The sequence below is a fragment of the Nannobrachium achirus genome (genome assembly GCF_963921795.1).
Source record: "Nannobrachium achirus genome assembly, chromosome: 4".
Lineage (NCBI taxonomy): Eukaryota > Metazoa > Chordata > Actinopteri > Myctophiformes > Myctophidae > Nannobrachium > Nannobrachium achirus.
Window position 1 is genome coordinate 58380077 of NC_137813.1, and position 22698 is coordinate 58402774.

The following is a 22698-nucleotide window of genomic DNA, read 5'->3' on the forward strand; positions in this document are numbered from 1 at the left end:
TGCCTGTTTAATTTTTCCAAACTAGTGTCACACCAGATGATTTTGGTTTGGGGGACAAAATCTTTTTGATCAGAAATGACTGAAAACATTATGCTTGGACTTTGAAAAGATATAGGCTCACAAATAGACATTTTTTTTGCCTAAATTCATTTTTAAATGAATTTTAGCAATTCTTTTTCTTAGTTTTATTCAAGTTCCCACTTTGAGAAACAAGGTCGGGACAGTCACACCAGATGACATTTACCATGTTTGGTTGAAGATTCTGAAGAAATGAGGAATGAAATGTTTTAATCTTGAGTAAGTTCACATAAAGCTTAATGTCCTGCACAATATTCAGAAGGTTTTTGACAAATATATTTTTTATTTATACATGTTTGACACCGAGGACAGCGAAAACGCTACGTCACGTCACCCACCCATATATATATACTGTATAGACCTATATATATATATATATGTCTTTATTTTCTCTATTTCTTTTACATGAGACTGACATCAAAAAGGAATGTAGAACACTGACTGCACACAGATGTGTGAAATTAGTTTTAATGGGGATTGTACCGGTAGCCTATATGTCTGTTTCCTTTCAATGTTTTTGATGCAAATGAGACTACATGCATTTCAATTCAAAGGAGCATTCAACCGTTATTTATTCTTGAAAAATACATTGAGGTTGACCTCATTTGCAGTGCCGTCGATACTTTCACGTGTGTGTGTGTGTGTGTGTGTGTGTGTGTGTGTGTGTGTGTGTGTGTGTGTGTGTGTGTGTGTGTGTGTGTGTGTGTGTGTTCTTCCATAATGCTGCTATTCTACATTTACCCACTAGGCGGGAGTATCTCATAACGTAGCACTGGCTGACCATCCGTGGCTGTCCTGGTCATTTTGATACATGACCTGCTGGCTGAAGTTAATCACTGTATCTATGGGAGGGTGCAGTTTTCTACAGGACCCGGACTCTGCAGGAGAGGATTGAAGGACCGGGAGAGTGGAAGCTATCCATTTTAACTCATGTGTGATGGACTCTACATACCTGTGATTGTGATGCTCTGAGTTGTTGAAAGAGAAGAGAAGTGGTTCAAATACATCATTTTACCGACACACACTACTGGACAGGCAACAACTATCATTTGGAATCACTATCAGAACTTTAAAAAGTCATAGGCCTATATTTTATTTTATTACAGCCTATATATGAATTCATAATGTGTTGATGTGATGCGTTGTGAGCTTGTAATTATAGCAGATCCCTTTTCTTTTGTTGAGCTTTTGGAAGGAGTCCCCATCCAAAAAGTTTATATATCATCACAATCATTTTAACCATTATTTTCCTTCTATATTGGCTAAAAATACTTTGATTAAAAAATGTAAATTCTCTACTTTGGGGCACTTTTTTTTCAGATGGGGAAGGGGTCCTTAGCAAATGAAAAGAAAAGGCTACAGTCGTTTGTTTCATTCTTTGGTTCATGTCTGACCTGAAGAAAAGTCTCTATACCAGGGGTCAGCAATCTTTTTGAAATTATAAGTGCCATGTTTTCATTTTCTAGGTAGTCAGTATGCCATGTCAACATACATTTTAATGACACCCCATCAATATTTCTGACATATTTTGATTGTCAGGACTCTCGGACTTTGTTATAACGACCATTAGAAGCAATAATCCACCTATCTCCCCGACTGTTAAAAGCATATGGTTTTAAAAATGAATTTATTATTTTGATTACGTTGCTGTATGAAGAGTCCACAGTTCAGGTTAATGTAAATGGTGTTTTGACTGAAAGTATTGAAATTAAGGGGCGTAAAACAGGTGTCTGCAGCGCTCTATATTTTGGCTATTAACCCTTTATTAAAAATAATTAAAAATGATAAAAGAAAAACCAGTAGCGGTGAGAGGGTGGTCGGCCTGGCCTACGCTGACGACGTGACCATCACAATTAAAAACCAGTATGAGTTAGACGTTATAAATGAGCACTTGTCACTTTATGAAGAGGCCTCGGGTTCTAAGCTGAATCCAGATAAAACGGAGGGTGTCTGGTTCGGGAGGAGGGAGGCCTTGTCAACAGTAAATATAAAAGACAGTGAAACAATAACAGTCCTGGGTATCAAGTTCAGTAACAGTGATAGCTATGGGAACAATTGGGATGACAAGGACAAAGAGATAAAAGAAGAGCTAGAAAAATGGGAAAACAAATCATATCCTTATAAAACAGATTATAATTATAAAAACATGTATTGTGTCAAAAGTCAAAAATATTATTTAGCAACCATTTTTCCCCCAAAGGACCAGACACTTAAAAAGATAAATATATCACTGGTCAACTTTATTTGGGGAACCACCAGGGAAGTTACTAAAATAAACCTTTTATATAAAAGTAAGCGTTATGGAGGTCTTGGAGCTGTAGACCTGGGACTAAAACTAAAAATCTCCTTGCGTAGAAATGTAGCTGCCGGTTTTAAAAGAAGCGCAGCATGGATTGGCGAGGCTTTAAGCTGGACCAAAAAGAAAGGCTGAGCAAGGAGCTCTTTGCCTTATTTTAAAATAATGTACGGTGATTTGTTGTATTAGTATAATTCTGCTCATCTGAATATCGATTGGACTGAAATTTCGAGCAAGGAAATATGGTGTTATATGTGATGACATGTAATCTGAAATCTGGATGACAATCAGAAGCAGGTGTGTCTAACAAATATTTGGAGTAAAAAAAGAGAGACGTCACGTGGCTGGTGTCTGTAAGACGACTAGCCGTGAGGGCAGTTGTCAAATGAAGTTTTTTTGTAACAACAGTTAAATGCCCTTTTGTGAATTGTGACGAAGATGAAACTATAGAGCACCTGTCCTGCTGGTCGATTGTCTCAGATCGCAATATGTGGGGGAGAATGTCCCGCATTGGTTTTACTGTAAAGTTGACTTATAATGCGGTAATGTATGGTGTATTTGAGGAGAAGCTTTCGACCAAGCTTTTCGATCTAAAGGCTTAGTTTGGACTTGATATTGAACAAAGGGGATTTAAAACGAAAAAAAAAGAAAAAGTAATGCCCTTACATATGTTCTGTACGTGGTTATTATAATGTACTTACATGCCTTTGAATTATATACATGAATGAAAATGCTTAATGATTGTAAACTACAAATCTTCAATAAAGTTTATATAATAAAAAGAGAGGCTCGTTCATTCATTAATTCATTAAGCTAAAAAAACAACTTTTTATTTTATTTTATTAATTATAAGAAACCTGACTTGTTCTAGTTAGTTTCACACCTGTATTGTCCAATTGACAGCAATAATTTAATTTACCATTGCATAGGCCTATGTGTCAAATACAAAATACAGAATTAACATGTGAATGGAGTCAATTAGCGCCAGTCAGCTGCTTTCAAGGAAAAAACTATTATGTGTGAATTGCTCCATGCAGTCAATGGATCAATTAGCTCCCGCTGTGAGATCAAACACATGATGGCCCATGCATCCAAGGATCAAAGGCATTTAAAATGGTTTTGTCGCAACATTTCACAAATCTTGCTGCTGTCATAGATTTCATAGATTTACTGTAACTGCATAGCCTGGATCATCGCAATGCCATGTAGGCCTATTACCTTGCTTATAAATCGCTCTGGCTTAAGAGTGTCTGCTAAATGCAAACATTTTAAATTGTAATGGAATGATCATGCATGTGTGCGTAAATGCGCGCTGCGCATATAGGGTGTGCCAAATGTAGTTCTAAGAGCGGCCATTTCTTGGGTAAACACAGCCTTGCAGGTGTTCTGAGTGGAGTAAAGCATTAGTTCTATGCCATGCATCAAACAATTGAAACACCTGTGTTTTGGCCGTAGCCGCTGGCACACACCTCAGAGCCTTCTACCTATACGGAGAGTTGCGTCACTCCCGTTCACTTCATGGGGCCAGGTATTCTACGCACACATCTATTGGCGTATAGTGACAAATGGCGAACCGTAAGTTTACAAAATGCATTGAAGTCTATGAGGTGTAAAGTGACAATGAACCACGTGACCAGCGCTGTTTCTCACCCCGCAGTGGCAGGACTCTCTGATTAGACGACTCTGGCACACACTATAGACACTTGTCTGATGGTCATCTTCTCCCTGCATGTATGAGCCGGTGATGCAGTCTGTCTGTGTCTCAGTCTAGGTTGGCTATATAATTATTATGTTTGTTATTGAAACTGTCTTTGCCCTGCCGCTCTGTGCCCTCTAGGGAATAACATCACCAAAAAATATCATAATATTAAAGCCCCCAAAATAAATACACAATATTTCCTATAGTCATAATTCATAGCAAATAAATAATAATAACCATAAAGCAAATATTCAAATGGCTTCAACATGATGTGTTTACTGTTTATCGACAGGCTAGCATATAAACACCCCGTGCAGGTTTTCTTTGATGGTGCGCAGGCAGTCTTATTTTCCATTACACCTAGATGTCTGTCTGTCTGTCTGTCTGTCTGTCTGTCTGTCTGTCTGTCTGTCTGTCTGTCTGTCTGTCTGTCTGTCTGTCTGTCTGTCTGTCTGTCTGTCTGTCTCTCTCTCTCTCTCTCTCTCTCTCTCTCTCTCTCTCTCTCTCTGTGTCTCTCTCTCTCTCTCTCTCTCTCTCTCTCTCTCTCTCTCTCTCTCTCTCTCTCTCTCTCTCTCTCTCTCTCTCTCTCTCTCTCAGTGAGCATGCCACTCATTAATCATTGCATGCATGATTGCCATGTTGTGTAGGCTATAATGACAAATTAACTTGTGTGTGATAATTATGTATCCTAGGCCTATAGGCCTAAGACAATCAATGCAACAGCTTTGAGTACAAACGTCATATAGTGTAATGGGAAATAAGACTGCCTGCGCGCCATCAAAGAAAACCTGCATGCATTGCAGGTGTTTATATGCTAGCCTGTCGGTAAACAGTAAACACATCATGTTGAAGCCATTTGAAAGTTGCTTTATTGTTATTATTATTTATTTGCTATGAATTATGACTACATGAAATATTGTGTATTTATTTTTGGGGCTTATTATGATATTGTTGCTGCTATTAGTTATGATGATGTTAATCTATATTCCCTATAGAGGGCACAGAGCGGCAGAGCAAAGACATTTCCAATAACAAACATTATAATAAATAATAAATTACCTTAAATTATATAGCCAACCTAGACTGAGACACAGACAGACTGCATCACCGGCTCTAGTAAGGCTACTCATACAGGGAGAAGATGAACATCAGACAAGTGTCTGATGTGCGTAGAAGTGTCTTACGCACACATGATCATTCCATTACAATTTACAATGTTTGCATTTAGCAGACACTCTTAAGCCAGAGCGATTTATAAGCAAGGTGATGGCATTGCGATCATTCAGGCTATATACAGTATTTTCTGGACTATAAGGCGCACCTGACTATAAGGCGCACTGTCAATGAATGGTCTATTTTCAAACTGTTTTCATATATAAGGCGCACCTGACTATAAGGCGCACATAATAGACGCTACCGTTGCGTTATGCATCCAACAGATGGAGCTGTGCTAAAGGGAATGTCAATGTCAATGAATGATCCATATATAAGGCGCACTGGACTATAAGGCGCACTGTAGTTTTTTGAGAAAATTAAAGGCTTTTAAGTGCGCCTTATAGTCCGGAAAATACGGTAGTTACAGTAGCCTCGGCCTATATGATTATTAATCTATGAAATCTATGACCGCAGCAAGATTTGTGATCTGTTGCGACAAAACCATTTAAATGCCTTTGATCCTTGGATGCATGGGCCATCATGTGTGTTTGTTCTCACAGCGGGAGCTAATTGATCCATTGACGAGCAATTCACACCTATTAGTAGTAATATTTTTTCCTTGAAAGCAGCTGACTGGCGCTAATTGACTCCATTCACGTATGGCACATACATTATTTGTTAATTGTGTCTTTAGTATTTGACCTATGGATGCAATGGGCTTTTTTTTATCAAATACATTTACCACGAGCCCCATTTTGTTTGCAAAAACAGCCTATCTATAAGCTCTCAACACACCACATTGGGATGTGTTGTGAGCTTGTAGATCAGCTCTTTTAGCAAAATTTTCTTTGGATTCCTGGTTAATGAATGTGTGCACCTTTACAACACTTGATTTAAGCTGTGAATAATTTATGTTAGATAAAATGCAGAACAACACATGAGCATTTGAATGAGCAAATATATTTACGTTTACGGTGCAAACATCAACGGTTATCGCTGATTTTAAGGGTGGTTATTAGTATTACATTACACATCGTGCAACTTCTGTCAATGAGTAACACCATAACGTAAACACCGTTTACGTTACAATGCACGCAGTACTCTTTAAAGTCACTTTACAACAGTAAAGCATGTAGTTTTGTTTACTTCATTACAGTTCCGCATCCACCACTGCATCCACCCATCACTAGTCGATTATGGTAAATAGGCTGCTAAAGAAGCTGAGGAGAGGTTTAATGCAGCACTTAAATATAACACTTATTAAAGGGGAAGACCACCCATTTTCAATATTGAACTATGTCATTAATATACCTTAGAGGAGTTGTGTGGAAATAAACAAAAAGTTCCCCCTCTTCTGTGTTGCCTAGAACTGGAGGATTGATTTGGGGGTTTGTATTGCAAATTACAACTTGATGACATCACACATTGTACTTTACAATACAAACCCCAAAATCAATCTTCCAGTTCTAGGCAACACAGAAGAGGGGGAACTTTTTTTTTAATTTCCACACAACTCCTCTAAGGTATATTAATGACATAGTTCAATATTGAAAATGGGTGGTCTTCCCCTTTAAGTTTATCTTAGATACACATTACAAAGTGGGATATAGAATAGCTCTCTGCTCTTTAAATAAGGAGATGGGTGTCTCTTAAAAGAGCCGTTTTGGGGGTTTGGACAGTGACAAAGGTTTAAGCTCGTTCTCCACGGATACGACGGGCCAGCTGGATGTCTTTAGGCATGATGGTCACCCTCTTGGCGTGGATGGCGCACAGGTTGGTGTCCTCGAACAGACCGACCAGATAAGCCTCGGCCGACTCCTGCAGAGCCATGACGGCGGAGCTCTGGAAGCGCAGGTCGGTCTTGAAGTCCTGGGCGATCTCCCTCACCAGGCGCTGGAAGGGCAGCTTGCGGATCAGCAGCTCCCAGCTCGGTGGATTTCTGGTAACGAAGAGCCACTGTACCAGGGCGGTAACGATGAAGCTTCTTCACTCAACCTTTTGGTAGCGAGCAGCTCGCCGAGTCGCTGCGTCGGCTGCGAGCCGCTTCCTGGGCGCTTTACCGCCGGTGGGTGGACTTACGAGCGATCTGCTTGGTTCTTGCCATAGGCTATGTTCTCTCTGCTGAGCCTGTTTGAGCATTTGTAAGTAATTGTGACAGTTTATTTCAGGTGCTCTGAGGCGCCGTCTTTCTCCGATTGGTCTGTGGTCAGGAACCTCCTTGTTTGGGAGGAACCTGAGTTTAGACTGGGAGGAGCCAATCACGCCACTAGTAGTGATTGGTGGGGAGCTCATACACACATTGTTATGATTGGTGGGGCGCACACAGAGTCTGTCCCACCAATGACAGACATGAGCTATTGTCCCGCTAAAATATAGACTAGTGACAAAGAAATACATATAAGGCAGGGGTCTTCAGCAGGGGGTCCGGGACCCCTAGGGGGTCCTCAGAGTTACTACAGGGGGTCCTCCAAATCTTTGTGAGATAGAAACCTTTTTGAACCACTTGAACCCTAACATCCATATTCTGAGAACTTTAGCCAAAAATAGCAGATCTACAAGCTCACATTGGGAGCTTGTAGATCGGTTATTTTAGACAAAGAGGTTTGGTGTAGAGGGGAAAAAGAGCAGACTAAGTACAGAGTGAAAGGTCAAGTTTATTAAGTATTGCCGGAATGCCGGTTCAAGTGGTTAAATATCTGAAAACACAAATTGACATGAACCCAAAATACACTGATGATTGTGCTGTCAAACAATGAAACAATATGGAATCTATGAACAGGTTGTGGGGGTCCCTGCTTCATCTCTCTCTCTCAACTAAGGGGTCCCTGGCCTGAAAACGTTGAAGACCCCTGATGTAGAGTGAATCTACATTTTAATTGGAATCATTATGTATATCATGCCTGCTCCAGTTTCACACACACACACACACACACACACACACACACACGCGCGCGCGCGCGCGATCGCTCGCTCGCTCTCACGCACGCACGCGCACTGGCCAGTTGTGCTTAAAGACATTGGACAATGAATACTTTAAAACAAAAGACTTTGACACATATGTCTTGTTTTACTTTTATTACATTGTCAGACATCTCACCTTGCTGTGCAGTGAATATTGTTCAGGGTAATGTACGTTAAACGTATTTTAAAAGACAAATGACAAATGTCGTTGCTCAACAACATCCATGTATTGAAGATTTAAACGTCCCAAAACAAAACTCAGGAGTCCCTAGGGCTCAAAATGATTTTATTCTGATGTGAAGCTGGTCTGCTATCTGCTCCACTTGTCTATTTGACTATGATACTTTTGTTTGCTGGTGTTTTATTTCGTTTTAGTTGTGGAGAAAACACAAGTGTCTCAATATTCTGCACACATATAGCACTGACCCAGTGTGTTGAGACTACATGGTTCTCATGCTTTGTCAAAGTTCCAGCCCCTTCAGGATGTTCTCCCTTACGTCGTCAGCTCGTGTATAAATATCTGGATATGACTCCGTTAGTGCCACTTATAATTCTTCCTACTTCTGACATTTGGTACCAGAAGACCTTTCCAGAATGGCACGGATGATCGGGCACGAGCACTTCATCATCGAAGCTCTACGCCAAGGCGAAGGCAATAACCTGCCGGTGATGAGATGGGCTGAAATCGTGAGAGAAGCCAACCTGGCGGCTCAAGTCATGGTCCCTGGCTGCGCAGCCCTGGTCGGTGTTGACCTCAGGAACGCCATGAGATCGCTGGTAATGCTTGGTGAAGTCACAATACTACGCCATGGAGAAGATCGCGGCTGGGTATTAGGCGGCCACATCTACTTTGCCAATGATAGATTCTACCTCACCCCCGGCCTCAACATCCACTGATAATTGCCTGAGAAAGCCGCTAAGAACAAAACCAAAGGCTCTTTTAAGAGCCACCTACTGTTTAATTTAAAGATTATTCCTATTCACTTTAATTCTGATCATGGCGCCCAGGAAACAGCTCGCCAGCAAAGCGGCTCGTAGGGCAATGCAGTGACCATCGCTAAAAAGTGGTCCCCAAGAAGAACGATAAAGCCTCCGGCTTCACTATATTTATAACCCCACAAACAGGCTCTTTTACGGGTCACAAACTATGAATACAGTACAAAGGAAGTCTATTATGCCGTCAATACAATGCACATGCACGCAGTTACCGTTGACACTCGACATATTTTAAGTGCTTGTGTGATATATAAGCATACAGTAAGTGGTCGTATTAGATATATTTCTTAGGTAATTGTTATCCTTTACATAATCACACTTCCACTTTGTGTGTGTGTGTGTGTGTGTGTGTGTGTGTGTGTGTGTGTGTGTGTGTGTGTGTGTGTGGGCAGCCTTTCTCTTTATTTTATTTATTCGTGTGGTTTGATTGTTTCACTGATCTTAAATTGAAACATGTCCTTGCTGCTTCTGACGCCGTCAGAGATAACTGATATTCAATATTATAACGCTGTGTGATTATGTATAATCACAATATAGGCTGCCTATCGCAATAATGATGTAATCTTGACGCGGCGAGCCTTGTTCTTCTCCACATCGTAGTCGCCGGCAGCCAGCGCTCTCTTGACCGCAGCCAGGGACACACCGCTCCGCTCCTTGGAGGCGGACACGGCCTTGACGACAAGCTCAGCGACACTGGGCCGGTCTTCTTGGGTCGGGGAGCTGCCTTCTAGGTGTGTGCATAGTGCATACAGATAACGTTGTCCTCTGTAGTGATGATGTTGGGTGCTCGTGAAACATTCATATGAGTAATTTGGGGAAACCACATGGATTTATTTCTATTTCAGTTTCTAAATACAGACTACAGAGACAAACCAAGGTGGGAGGCACACTTTGGTACATTATAATGATAAACAAGCAGAACATGTCTGTGCTATGAATTAGTTATAAAATATATAGAGAGCAATATGAAGCTGATTTATGGTGATGTCTGTTCAAGAGTGGAAAACATAGCTTGGAATTGACATAATCAAGCCATTCCAGATCATAAGAGAGGCACAACAGCTATGAGCCGGTTGTTATTAGCCTGGCCCGGTTTGTCAATGAAGTATCGACCATTTTACGCCAGTCCCGTGGGGGTTCAATAGCCTATCAATTTCCTTTCAGCATACCATTATAACTTTGTTGAAAAGATGGGTGGTCCTTAAAAGGACCGTTGTGTTTAGAGCAGACAGAACAGTTTACTTGGAGCTGGTGTACTTGGTGACAGCCTTGGTGCCCTCAGACACGGCGTGCTTGGCCAGCTCACCGGGGAGCAGCAGGCGGACGGCGGTCTGAATCTCCCTGGATGAGATGGTGGAGCGCTTGTTGTAGTGAGCCAGACGAGAGGCTTCACCTGCGATGCGCTCAAAGATGTCGTTGACAAAGGAGTTCATGATGCCCATGGCCTTGGAAGAGATACCGGTGTCAGGGTGGACCTGCTTCAGAACCTTGTACACGTAGATGGCGTAGCTCTCCTTCCTGGACTTTCTGCGCTTCTTGCCGCCCTTTGCGGCGGTCTTGCTGACGGCTTTCTTGGAGCCCTTCTTGGGCGCTGCTTTCGTACTTCAGGAAGAATGTGTGTGTGTGTGTGTGTGTGTGTGTGTGTGTGTGTGTGTGTGTGTATTATAACCAGGCCCGTCGATAGGGGGGGGTAAAGGGTACTCTTTACCCCGTTCCGGGAGTGGGGGGGCCCCGTGGGTGGGGGGCCCCGGCCCGGGCCCCCTCCCTCCGGCCCGGGCCCCCCTAGGAAAGATTTGCGCACTTACACTGTCAGTTACGGTAGCCGGTAGGCAGGCATTACGTTTCCACTGCGGAATCTTGGAATCTCATTGGGTCAAGATGGCCCACATGACATTTATCTCCTTCGCTATTCGCTCTCATACTAGGACATGCTTTGTTTGCGGAAGAAGCTACAGTGCCGACTGCCGACTCCGAGACAAGTTTGAGTGAACATTAATTTATTGGAAACATATGGATTAACACATGGCGAGGACGAGGAGTTTGCGGGTCGGTAGAAAGAGTTTCAACAATGCGGTGAGCACCTTATATATTGCATAATTGTACATGTTTGGAGCGGCAGTTCATTAATATAAGCGACATCTCTCTCTCTCTTTCTCACTCTCTCTCTCTCTCTCTCTCTCCCTCCCAGAGAGACGCAAGCGAAGCGAAGTTGCACAAAATAAGTTATAGAGTACATATTTCCTTTTAATATTAACCTGAGTAAAATAAGCTAAAATAAGGCTTTGAAATAGGGCACAGTTTAAGTTGCACGTGGACGATGGACAGTCAAATCTGTATTATTAGTTAGAGTATGTTACAGACACTTTGAAACAAGAGGGCACTTGTGTGAGTAAAGTTGGCTAAGTTGTCCAGCCACTGCACACCTATTTGAAGATGGAAAAAAATGGACTGGGCTGTTCCATCCAGAAAGATGAAACACGTTATCATGTGGACAGAGGACACGTTAAAATGTCACCGTGGCTTGAGTGGAATATATCCGAGGAGGCACAAATGCTTATCAACTGAATTGTCCCAAACAGCTGTCCTAAACCAGATGCAGGGACGCCTTTATCTATTACAGTAGCTTGTGAGTAGCCTAAGCCTATATACTTTATTACCTTATGTCAGCTGAAAGCTGAGCCATATTTTGAAGGATTAATCTGAAATACATATTTCTGTGCAGCAGGCTATATGCTTTGTTTCTTATTATGAAGGAAATGTGTTCTCAAAGTAATGCAATGTTCAGGTTATTGAGCAACCATTTACGCACGCCGATGCGCAAATGGTAACATGGTTAATTAATGTATTTGTGCAAGATGGCCCTAACATTTGTGTACATACTTATGTTCAAACAGTACAATCCAACATGTACCGATGGCTCTGGTTCACATTGGCACATTTCACTCAGGGTTTTTCATCTCACTAATGTCACTTTGTCTGCTGACCTCACTCGGCAACAAAATAGCAGTGATCACCCCATGATGTGCACTGCAATGTAGTTTCAAATGCACTGCATTGCAGATGCTTTTTTTTAGAGTAAAAAACTAAAAAAGAAGAAGAAGACACGTGTGGCATACATGATCTGGGCAGATTGCCCAAGGAAATGTGCCAATCTCAACCCAAAACAAAGGTCATGCTTAGGGCTGTGTGCTGCATTTACCCGACCTGCTTGTCATTAAAGGAGCATGAAACACAAAATCACTTTTTCTATAAATATATATTATATAAATGAGTCACTTGTGATAGGGAGCGATAATATGGTTCATTTTGCCCATAGGCTTGGGGTTTCAGAGCTGTCTGCTGGTCTATGCAGCTATTTCTGTTTACTTCCGGTTTCTGGTAGAAAAGAAATCTTTCGCGCCACTCATTACATATTAGCTATCATTGTTCCACGGTGCAATGTGACGTAGGCATATTTAATTAATATTAATGTTTATATCCCATATTTGTATCAAGAGGGCGTGGTTTCATTCTGCCCTCGTCGTGGCGTCCGGTCAGGTGTTGTTCAGAGCATAGACTGTGGGGCTCAGAGCTGTCGCAGACAGCGGGGCACTTGTTGATTAGATTCGGCAACTCCACGTTCTATAACCAGTTAAAATGGGCAAGTATTTTACAAACAAGCTGTCTGAGCTTTTATACATGGACACACTTTCTCCAGCTTTGGACTGTTTACCACGGAACAGAAGAAGAAGGGACGCTAAGCTATCGCCGATAGCTATTTTCTGTGTGTGTGTGTGTGTGTGTGTGTGTGTGTGTGTGCGTCGTGACAACGCCCACACACGAAAAATAGCAGATCTACAAGCTCACAACGCGTCGCTTTCGAGACGTGTTGTGAGCTTGTAGATCGGCTATGTAGCCAAGCTAAATCAGCTAACAGCCGTAGCAGCAGCTTCTCGTGAACACGTTGGTTTCGGCTATTTTGTGACTGTAGTGTGTGTTTGTGCGTGCGTGTGTGCGTGCGTGCGCGCACTGTCACCACACACAAACACGTGTCACACGCACACACACACTACACTGTCACAAAATAGCCGAAACAATTTACATGAGAAGCGGCTACGGCTATTAGCTGATTTAGCTTGGCTATATAGCCGATCTACAAGCTCACAACACGTCTCGAAAGCGACGCGTTGTGAGCTTGTAGATCTGCTATTTTTCGTGTGGACGTTGTGTGTGCGCGCGCACTGTCACGACACACACACACATACACACACACACACACACACACACACATACACACACACAGGCTACACTACACACATACAGAAAATAGCTATCAGCGTTAGCCTAGCGTCCGTCCTTCTCCGGTTCCGTGTAAAACAGTCCAGAGCTGGAGAAAGTTATGTCCATGGATAAAAGCTCAGACGGCTTGTTTGTAAAATACTTGCACATTATAATTCGTTAAAGAACATGGAGTTGCCGAATCTTTATACTTTTTACACCTCCAATGGCTGGTTTTAAAAAATGTTTCCGAAATGGAAACAGCAACTGCCCAGTGCCCACTGCTGACAGCTTCGCTCTGTCTCTCTCTGATTCTGATAGAAGACGCATTACTCCGCCCCCTCCCCCCCACAACGGCAGATAACCACGCCTACATTTTAGAAATCTTTTCATATCTCAAGTCTGATAAAACAAATAAAGAGGCGGGGTTTCTGACCCCTTTAATGCATACAAATATCTATGACCGATATTTTTATCAGATGTCCGGTAAATTTTAACCATGCCAGTTACAGTGATCAACAGTTTAAAACCCAGTTTAAAACCCTAGCACAATCTCTGAACGGTTATGCCGCCATGTAGAACCACTTTTAACCATTTTTTTACTTTGAAAATGAGTAATTTCCTGTGAAATACACGTTATTTCGGCCCGCGCTGCGCGCGGGCCAAAACACGAATACGGGCACGCGTGGAGGGGGGCCCGCGTGGAGGGGGGCCCCGGCCAGCTCTTTGATATTGACCCCCTTGCCAAAAATACTCTCGACGGCCCTGATTATAACTGGTTTTAAATTGTAGCGTGGCATGATAGGTTTATACATAATAATTCCAATTAAAATATAGATTCACCCTACATGTTTATTATACTTTTAACTAGTCTATTATTTTAGCGGGACAATAGATGATTTAGGAGGGAAAACATATAGTGCAGAAACAGACAGTGTAACTCCTCCAGTGAGAGACACATCAAAGCCAATCAAATCATTTCAATTCGCACATAACATTTGCATGGAGCTGCTATAAATACTGGTGCAACGCATACATTCATACATTCGTCTATTCATCCTTGACAACCATGACTGGGCGTGAGATGAACCATTTCGAGCAAGAAATCTTCGGCGTTCTGGAGCTGGATCGTTTCAAGAGTTGGCTTCACATCCAGCAAAACATCATGAAGAATCATGGCGATGCGGTCCCCGAAGGAGGTTGGGCATTCTACATGAGCGCCATGGAGCTTCTAGTAGGGAAGGGCGTGATGCTGGTTCGGCGTCGTCCCGGTGAAGCAGCCAAACTGGGCATGCCACGTGGAGGCCTCAACTACAATCTTCATAGATTCGTCATCAGAGATCCAGCCGTACCCAGGAAGAGGACCCGCTCCTCCCGTGCCGGGCTCCAGTTCCCCGTGGGTCGTGTCCACAGGCTGCTGCGTAAAGGCAATTACGCCCAGCGTATCGGCGCCGGCGCCCCCGTCTATCTGGCGGCTGTGCTCGAGTACCTGACCGCTGAGATCCTGGAGTTGGCTGGAAACGCTGCCAGGGACAACAAGAAGACTCGTATCACCCCCCGTCATCTGCAGCTGGCCGTCCGCAACGACGAGGAGCTCAACAAGCTGTTTGATGGAGTGACTATCGCTCAGGGCGGTGTGCTGCCCAACATCCAGGCTCTTCTGCTGCCCAAGAAGACCAAGAAAGCCGAGAAATAAACCCGCTTCATTCGTTTGACAAACCCCACAAAGGCTCTTTTAAGAGCCACCTACTGTTTCAATATAAAGAGTAATCCTATTTCTATAAATTGAATTTGCATTTCATACCAGCTGATTTCTCAAAAGCAGGAGGTATTTGTAGATTATTCTGTCTTTGAAATGTAGGCAAATACCCGAACAATACAAGATGCATAATAACTTATGAATACTGTGGTCGTAATGATTTGAAGTCTGTTATGTAAAATGACAAGCAAACTAAATTAATAGTCCATATTAGCAGTTCTTGAGGTTAATTTATATAATCTGGAACTGTGAATTGGATGAGTGTAAATTATTTAAAACAAGATAAACCTACTTAATACGTATTCATATACAACAGAACATAATTATATCCCTGTGTCAAGTGTTACTTTTTTCACTTGAATAGAAATGTGTATTTCTTCAACCCATGTCATAAAACATACACAGCAATACATTTTCAGTTTGCTAGAAACTAATAGTCCATAGTATTATCTATTACAGCAGCTCCTATGAGTGTTGGTTCCCCACCAATCGGTAGCCTTGATTTATGGTCCCTCCCAGAGAAGGAGTCTACTGACCAATCAGAGAAAGGCGGCGTCTCACAGACGCAATGAATAGTCGATGTGTGTGTAAAACTGTCTCCGCCCACACAGTGAGGTCTGACTGTCAGTTCACTTCAGAACACACATACTACAAACAACTCATCCACCCACGTTTCTTTTCATAGTTTATGACTTAATAGGCCTTACTCACATATTAAGAACATTCTGTGCATGATCGGTGCTCTTTCAAAGTTGGATCAAAGTCTCTTCCAGAAAATACATATAGGTCTACTTACATAACTTACTGTCATCAACCTACAGCAAACGAAATGTGTTAAAATCTTCAGTCAACTGTAGCATTATCTATGTGATTATGTCACGCATACTTGATGACAATACTGTGAAGGTGTAACTTTGGAACATGTTGTATATTGGCAATTTGTTAAAAAAAGGGAAAAAAAAAAAAATATATATATATATATATATATATATATATATATATATATATATATATATACACACACACACACACATACATGACTTAACTATTAAGTCATGTCATGCTACACAACAATTCAGCAATATCTGGTTTAAGTTATGACTATCATAGTATAGATATGTAAAACAGTTTAATATAAAGACCTGTCTTGAGTGTTTTATTGTCATTCATCATGGTCATTGTCATCTCACATGACAGGCACCAAATAATGTACTACTTTTTGTACTACGTTTTTGGGAGTGAGTCTGTTGTTCTAAGTGCAACAGGGAGTTTATTCACAGTTTGGGAGCCAGGAGGGCAAATTGTCTGACGAGTGGATGTTTGTCCTGAGGTTTTTAGCGAGGGTTCTGTCAGCATCCTTGTCTTCCCTGTCTGTCAGCATCCCTGCCTTAGTCGGTTTACAGGGGAAAAAAAAAAAAAAAGGATCCAAACAAAACTATACATTTCTAAACGATTCCACCCAAAAGCCAAATAAATCTAATAATTATTACTATTATGTATGGATAACACTGTGTCATATATGTAGCACAAGAGGGTTCAATAGTATTAAACCTTGACTTAGACTAAAAACAAAAAAAACAAGTTAGTAAATAATTTGGCCTAAGTCAGTGATTTATGCCATGAAACAAAAACAATCTATTTTGGCCCTCTTTGTCACCTATGGCCTACACCCTACATGTGTGGGAACAGCATGATCCTTTTAGGAATTAGGTGATTATACCAGAGGAGGCCAGTGTCATGAGGAGCTGACTTGGGCAAAATATAATTTTCCTCAAAAGATGACTTAGGTCATTACTTTAATAAGGTGATGGTGTACCACACTATTATTATAGTTGTATAAAGACAGCAAGCCAGCACGAAGCTGAGGTAGGTCTGGTGTTCTTTATTAAAGTGTCCCCCGTTCCAAATACAAAGGTTCCTACAACAAATCCTACCACACAGTGAGCCCACAGGTATCATGGTTGGTATCATGGTTATTATCATGGTCAGTATTGTGTCTCCTAAGGGGGTTCCACACTAGCCGCGGTCACCGCCTCCTAGCAATTCATTTTCAATGGGAGGCGGGCGGCTTTTTCAGCCGCGCAGCGACGTTTTGGGGCGGCGAGGAGAGCGGGCACGGTCCCATGAAATCCCCCGCGAGCGTGCTCGTTTGTGCATGCGTACGCGGGCGGTGAGAGATGGATTGTGTTCATCTTTGTGAAATACTGTGCGGCGTTTACTCACTGAAAGAGTGTGTTTGTGTTTCACCGCGGTGCGGCCACCGCTGATCCTAGCGGCAGCCCCGACGGCAACCGCCTGTAGTGTGTAGGGCACCTTAGTATCATGGTTAATATCATGTCAGTATCATGTTCAGAATCATGGTCAGTGTCATGTCAGTATCATATAGAGAAGAAACAATCTGCACTCACTGTAAAAGTCTAAGGGTCGATTCAGACTCTTATAAGGAGCCTAACTTATTTCGGTTTGGCACTATCTGTCCGGACCCAAATATGTTTTCGACAGAGCTCGTCTCCATCTGGTGCTGCTGGAGCTGCTAACTGGACCTCCAGTCATTCAGCGTGTAGGCACGAGGGCCATTCCGATATGTATCCGCCCTGCAACACTCATTTATCGGCCACAAACGTTTTCATGCCATGGACCTCCAATATTTGCAAGAGACTTCGGTACTAACCCTGGTCACCAGCGTTTTCGCCTATGATTTTTTCGCCTACATGGATTTGGTATTTTCACGTGGCACTTTCGCCGTGGAGGAGAGTGTTTTCACCTAACCTGTCTGGCCGTTTTGCCACCGTTGAAGAGCCATTTCGCCTACGCTCAATTCTGCTGTCAGACTGTCCATGTCCATGTGTCCATGTCCATGTGTCCAGACACCCTCATAGTGACTGCAGTGGTGTCAAACAGGGTAACATGTCATTGGGTTAGGTCGAACACCCTTTGGTCCGACCGCCAAAACCTAACCTTAACCCTAACCCTAACCTCAGTAAAACTATGCCTAACCCTAACCTCAGTAACTGTGACGCTGGTGATTATCTAACCTGCCAACACTGGTGAGTATCTTACCTGCCGACATGGGTGATTTAAAAATAAAAATAAAATAAAGATTTGTTTTTGGGCTTTTTTGCCTTCATTGGATAGGACAGTTAGACTGACAGGAAACAGGAAAGAGACAGGGAGTGACACGCGAAATGGCATTGCCTATATGGTATGCGCCTGGTCCACTAGGCCACCAGGCGCCCATACGGGTGATTAATTTCTAACCCATTTAATTATTTGGACGCACCTGATTCCAATAGCTCTAATCTGTATTAATATGATTTCTATGGAGTGGATCTATAGTGTGTAATAGTCACCGTTTGACAGGTGAGGTGACACCACTGCATGCAAACATGGACAGTCTGAGGGTAGCGAAATGGCTCTTCAACTGAAAAGACTCTCGTCCACGGCGAAAGTGCCACGCGAAAAGACCAAATCCATGTAGGCAAAAAAAATCATAGGCGAATGTGCCTGACACCCTAACGGTCAAGAAAGTATGCATGGACTCCCCCTGAACCTAACTTATTTCGGTTCGGGGAGCCCTCCCGAACCAAAATAAGTTAGGCTCATTATAAGAGTCTGAATCGACCCTAAAGGTGTCAGCAGAGGTATCAATAATACAAATTGCATGTATAAACAGGGCCTATAAAGTGAATATATTGGCCATAGACCTGCCCACTCTCCAAGCGGTTTCTCTCATCAGCTGAGCCTGAAATCAGTCTAGCAAATATAATAAAACTTGGCAATGGTCCATATGTATTTTATATATTAGAAATTCCAATGCCTTGTCTTGTTATGTGACAATGGCGCCGTCTTATGAGTGCATCTGGCCAGAAGATGTCTACCCTTCACACAATTTATCACTCCACAACAATGCAGAAGATAAACTGTTGCAACAGCACTTTATCTGTTGAACAGTTCAAGTCATCTTAAAGCCTTTACATGAGGGTTAGACAAGATAACTAAACAAAGTCATTTGATTAGAATGATTGCGACCGTAGGTCACATTTACCCTGGAAAACCTTGTCGCTTGAGTGACCTTCTGTAATCTTTCTGTACAGGAAGAGATGTCAGTGTGATGTCAGTGAGTTGTGACATCACTTCCTGTACGGGGCGGCTACACAAGACTAAGAAAGACAAAATAAAGAGAAGGATACACAAGACTAAGAAAGACAAAAAAAAGAGAAGAATAGGAGGAGGAGGATAAAGATAGACAGTAGGCCAACTCAATGGACTGAGTCACAGTGATGTAACCAGTACATATTGGATAAATTGAAGAATCTGGAGATTTTCAATGGGTGACATGCTTCCACGAAACAGCTGAGGTACTGCTGGGTCACAACATGACCCAGGAATCACTGAAAATGTTCAAAGAGAATGGCAACACTGCATTTGAAGACATATTGGATAAAGTAATCTCAACAAGTCATGTCTTCATAATCAAAGTCAAGGTGACTACATACCAAAATGAGAAACAAATGAACCACACAGTACTGAAAATCAACTGCTGCTCTGGAACACATGGGTAGTGTTCCAGACATCTAGGCTGATAATCCAGCTTTTGCAGCGTCAGAGGTTCAAGTCCTGACCTGCGACCTCAAGTCCCCATCTCTCTCCTCATTTCCTATCAGCCCACTGTCAATAAAAAGCATAAAAAGCCCCAAAATACTGTCCAAATGACAAAGGCATGGCCCATATCTGTGTGGCTGGTTCAAATAGGGATCTCCATGTATGGGCATAACATATATGGTATGTACATATGGATACATTACTATTAATAAAAGATAAAATAAAAAGTCCATATATGGTCATTCCCAGAAAAAGAAACAACTCTTGCACTGGCCTACTCGGTAACGATGCAACTCATGAACAAAGTTGTACCTGTACAGTATCGCCTAGTATAGTAAACTAGACTCCTCCCTTCTGATATCCTGAAAGGAGAGTCTGGTTTACGAGGCTAGGTCTACCGCCCGTGGAAGAAATGAAGATGACACATTAACAACTTTCCTCTACCCTCTTTTGGCAGTTTAGCATATGCCTATATTTTGTCAAAAATGGTGTGTGGCGTGATGTGTTGTGAATTTCTAGATCTGGTATTAGTCTTACAACGAAGTATAGTCATAATAATAATAACTTGAGCGCTTTTCTAAGAAGGCTACCCAAAATGTGGGGGGCATGAGAAAACAACCAAGGTAAGTAAGGAATTACATGAACAAAATCACCCCTTTTTTATATATATATAATTTTTATCCCACGATTTTGCAACCCATTTTTTCACCCAGTGCTCTGCTCTCCCTCTGCCGCTCCTGGGGAGACAACGGACTGACCTCATGCGTCCTTCAATGCAAACAAACAAACAAAATCACTCCTGTGTGAGGTGATCACTTCACGCGGGTGAAGTGATCATCTTCCTCGAGGGTTTCTGATGAAGATGATGTGGCATTACGCCATGGGATGGGGGGGTCAAATATCACTATTTCACTCCCCATCCAAACACTTGGATATGTGCATAAAACAGTGGGCACCAGATATGTGCTTACAACTAAGCCGTATTAAAGAGCTGGAGAGACAGACCCCTGTTACTGAACAAACAATATATTGCAACTGTAAAAGTATCAATCAATCAAATACATTACGTTTTGGACAGCCTCTGGATCTATAGTGAACTAATTCATGAAGTTGAAGTTGCAGCTGTCAGAACCTTGCTGTATTATGGTTCTTTAATGTCTCTAATCTGGTCCATGGCTGTGTCAGCAACAGTGCATTTCCCATAAACCGTGAAGCGCAATGTCTATCTCTAAACTAAGTGGACACGCTATTGTCATATCAACCAGTTGTATGTGAGTGACTGTGTGACTCTATTGCTCTTCTCTGCCCAGTGAACCAGACCTGCAGAGACCTGACAGGAGAGGAGAGGAGAACAACAGTGGAGATGAACCAGAGGAAGAAGAAAAGGAGGTGGGACTGTTATTACTAGTATAATATTTATATGAAGCTTTACAGCAATAATGTGTTGATAAGCTGCAATACCAGGCAGCACACTTCATACAACAGGTCTCATTCAACAGTAGGTGACCCTGACACACTGACTGACTATTGTAGAAAGAAATGGAAATGCAATATGATAGGCTTCTGTGTTGACCTTGATTGATATCTAAAATATGTGTGAATAGTACTAATAAGTTGATCTTTATTGTCATGTCATGTCATGTCATGTCATGTCATGTCATGTCATGTCATGTCATGTCATGTCATGTCTTGTGTATGCATTGCATGTCCATGTGAGTGAACATAATAGTATTCATATTGTTCAGATAATGTAGCAGTACACACACTATCAGCAGTACACCAGTGTTCCCATTCAGTGTATATGTCACGGTTTGATAGAGAAACAGTACGATCGAGAAATGGAGCGCTCGTCGTGCAGCCCGGGGCGGAACAAGCGGTCGCTTTGATCCACAACAACGTAGCGTCACCGTTAACTCACAGACACAAGACATTTCATACACATTTCCTATTCTTATTAACACAAAGATAGATAGTTCTACCCCATCCTATTCAGCTCTACACAGGAGCAGGAAACCCCGCCTCTTAATTTGTTTTATGGGATTTCAGAACATGAAAAGATATCTAAAATGTAGGTTTGGTTAAATATGTGCAGAGTGTGGGTTGTGGGGAAAGTTACTGTAACTGGTGCGTGCGTGAGAATATGTGGGACAAATGATTTAACATCAAATTTAGGTGAATAGAAGTATGGGGAGGTATGTGCTTGCTCCACACAGTTTTCTCATACCCATTGGAAGATGAGACCCTGAACCATAAGATCCATAAGTCCATATTTCAAAATATTACAAAATTACACAAGACCACTCAAAACACAGATTTATAATAGAAAAATGTCAACTTTCTGAAGTCAGAATTGCTTTAAGTCCAGTGGGAGGTTTCAGAAGTCAGTTATGATTTGGGGTGCTAGGGCATCTGCACTGCTTTTTTCACACAATATTCAAATTTTTTCGAGAAGGATGTTTGTATATATGGAGCTCCATGTACTGTATAAGGAGATATGCAATGGACACGCGCAGCACGCACAGAGCGATCGAAACGCACGCAAACAACATAGGATTTAATATCGGCCGTTATTATCTGGCTTGTTTGAATGCTTGATTCTGATTGGCCAATCGCTGAAATCAGAGGTCCCATATTCCTTGATAACAGACCGCTCCACTCTATAACAGACCTCTGTCTAATCAAACGCTATTATAAACATGTGTGTTATAATATAATCTATATATTGAGGCAGAGAGAGAAAAATATACTTTTGGACACTCTGCCGGTCCGCCCGCCCTCCCATCGGCCAGTTGTAATATAGTAGTGATGTGAATATACTGAACTCCATTGCTTTTTGAAACATACATTTCACACTGGGACGTCTGGGAGGCGTTATAAGTGGGCTCCAACTGTGAC

The 22698-nt window shown here is 42.1% G+C and overlaps 1 protein-coding gene and 1 pseudogene across 2 annotated transcripts; one reads left to right on the forward strand and one right to left on the reverse strand.

Annotated features, from left to right (window-relative positions):
- Nucleotides 1–10423: 10423 nt before the first annotated feature.
- LOC308283030 (histone H2B-like) lies at nucleotides 10424–10797 on the reverse strand (annotated as a pseudogene). Its single transcript has one exon. The product of its transcript is annotated as a histone H2B-like (transcript).
- A 3714-nt stretch (nucleotides 10798–14511) lies between these two features.
- Nucleotides 14512–15138, forward strand: LOC308283031 (histone H2A-like; the record flags this gene model as incomplete). The annotated part of the gene is made up of 1 exon (XM_080723416.1): nucleotides 14512–15138. The coding sequence occupies one exon, from the start codon at nucleotides 14512–14514 to the stop codon at nucleotides 15136–15138; it is 627 nt and encodes a 208-aa protein (XP_080579542.1).
- Between the last annotated feature and the right edge of the window lie 7560 nt (nucleotides 15139–22698).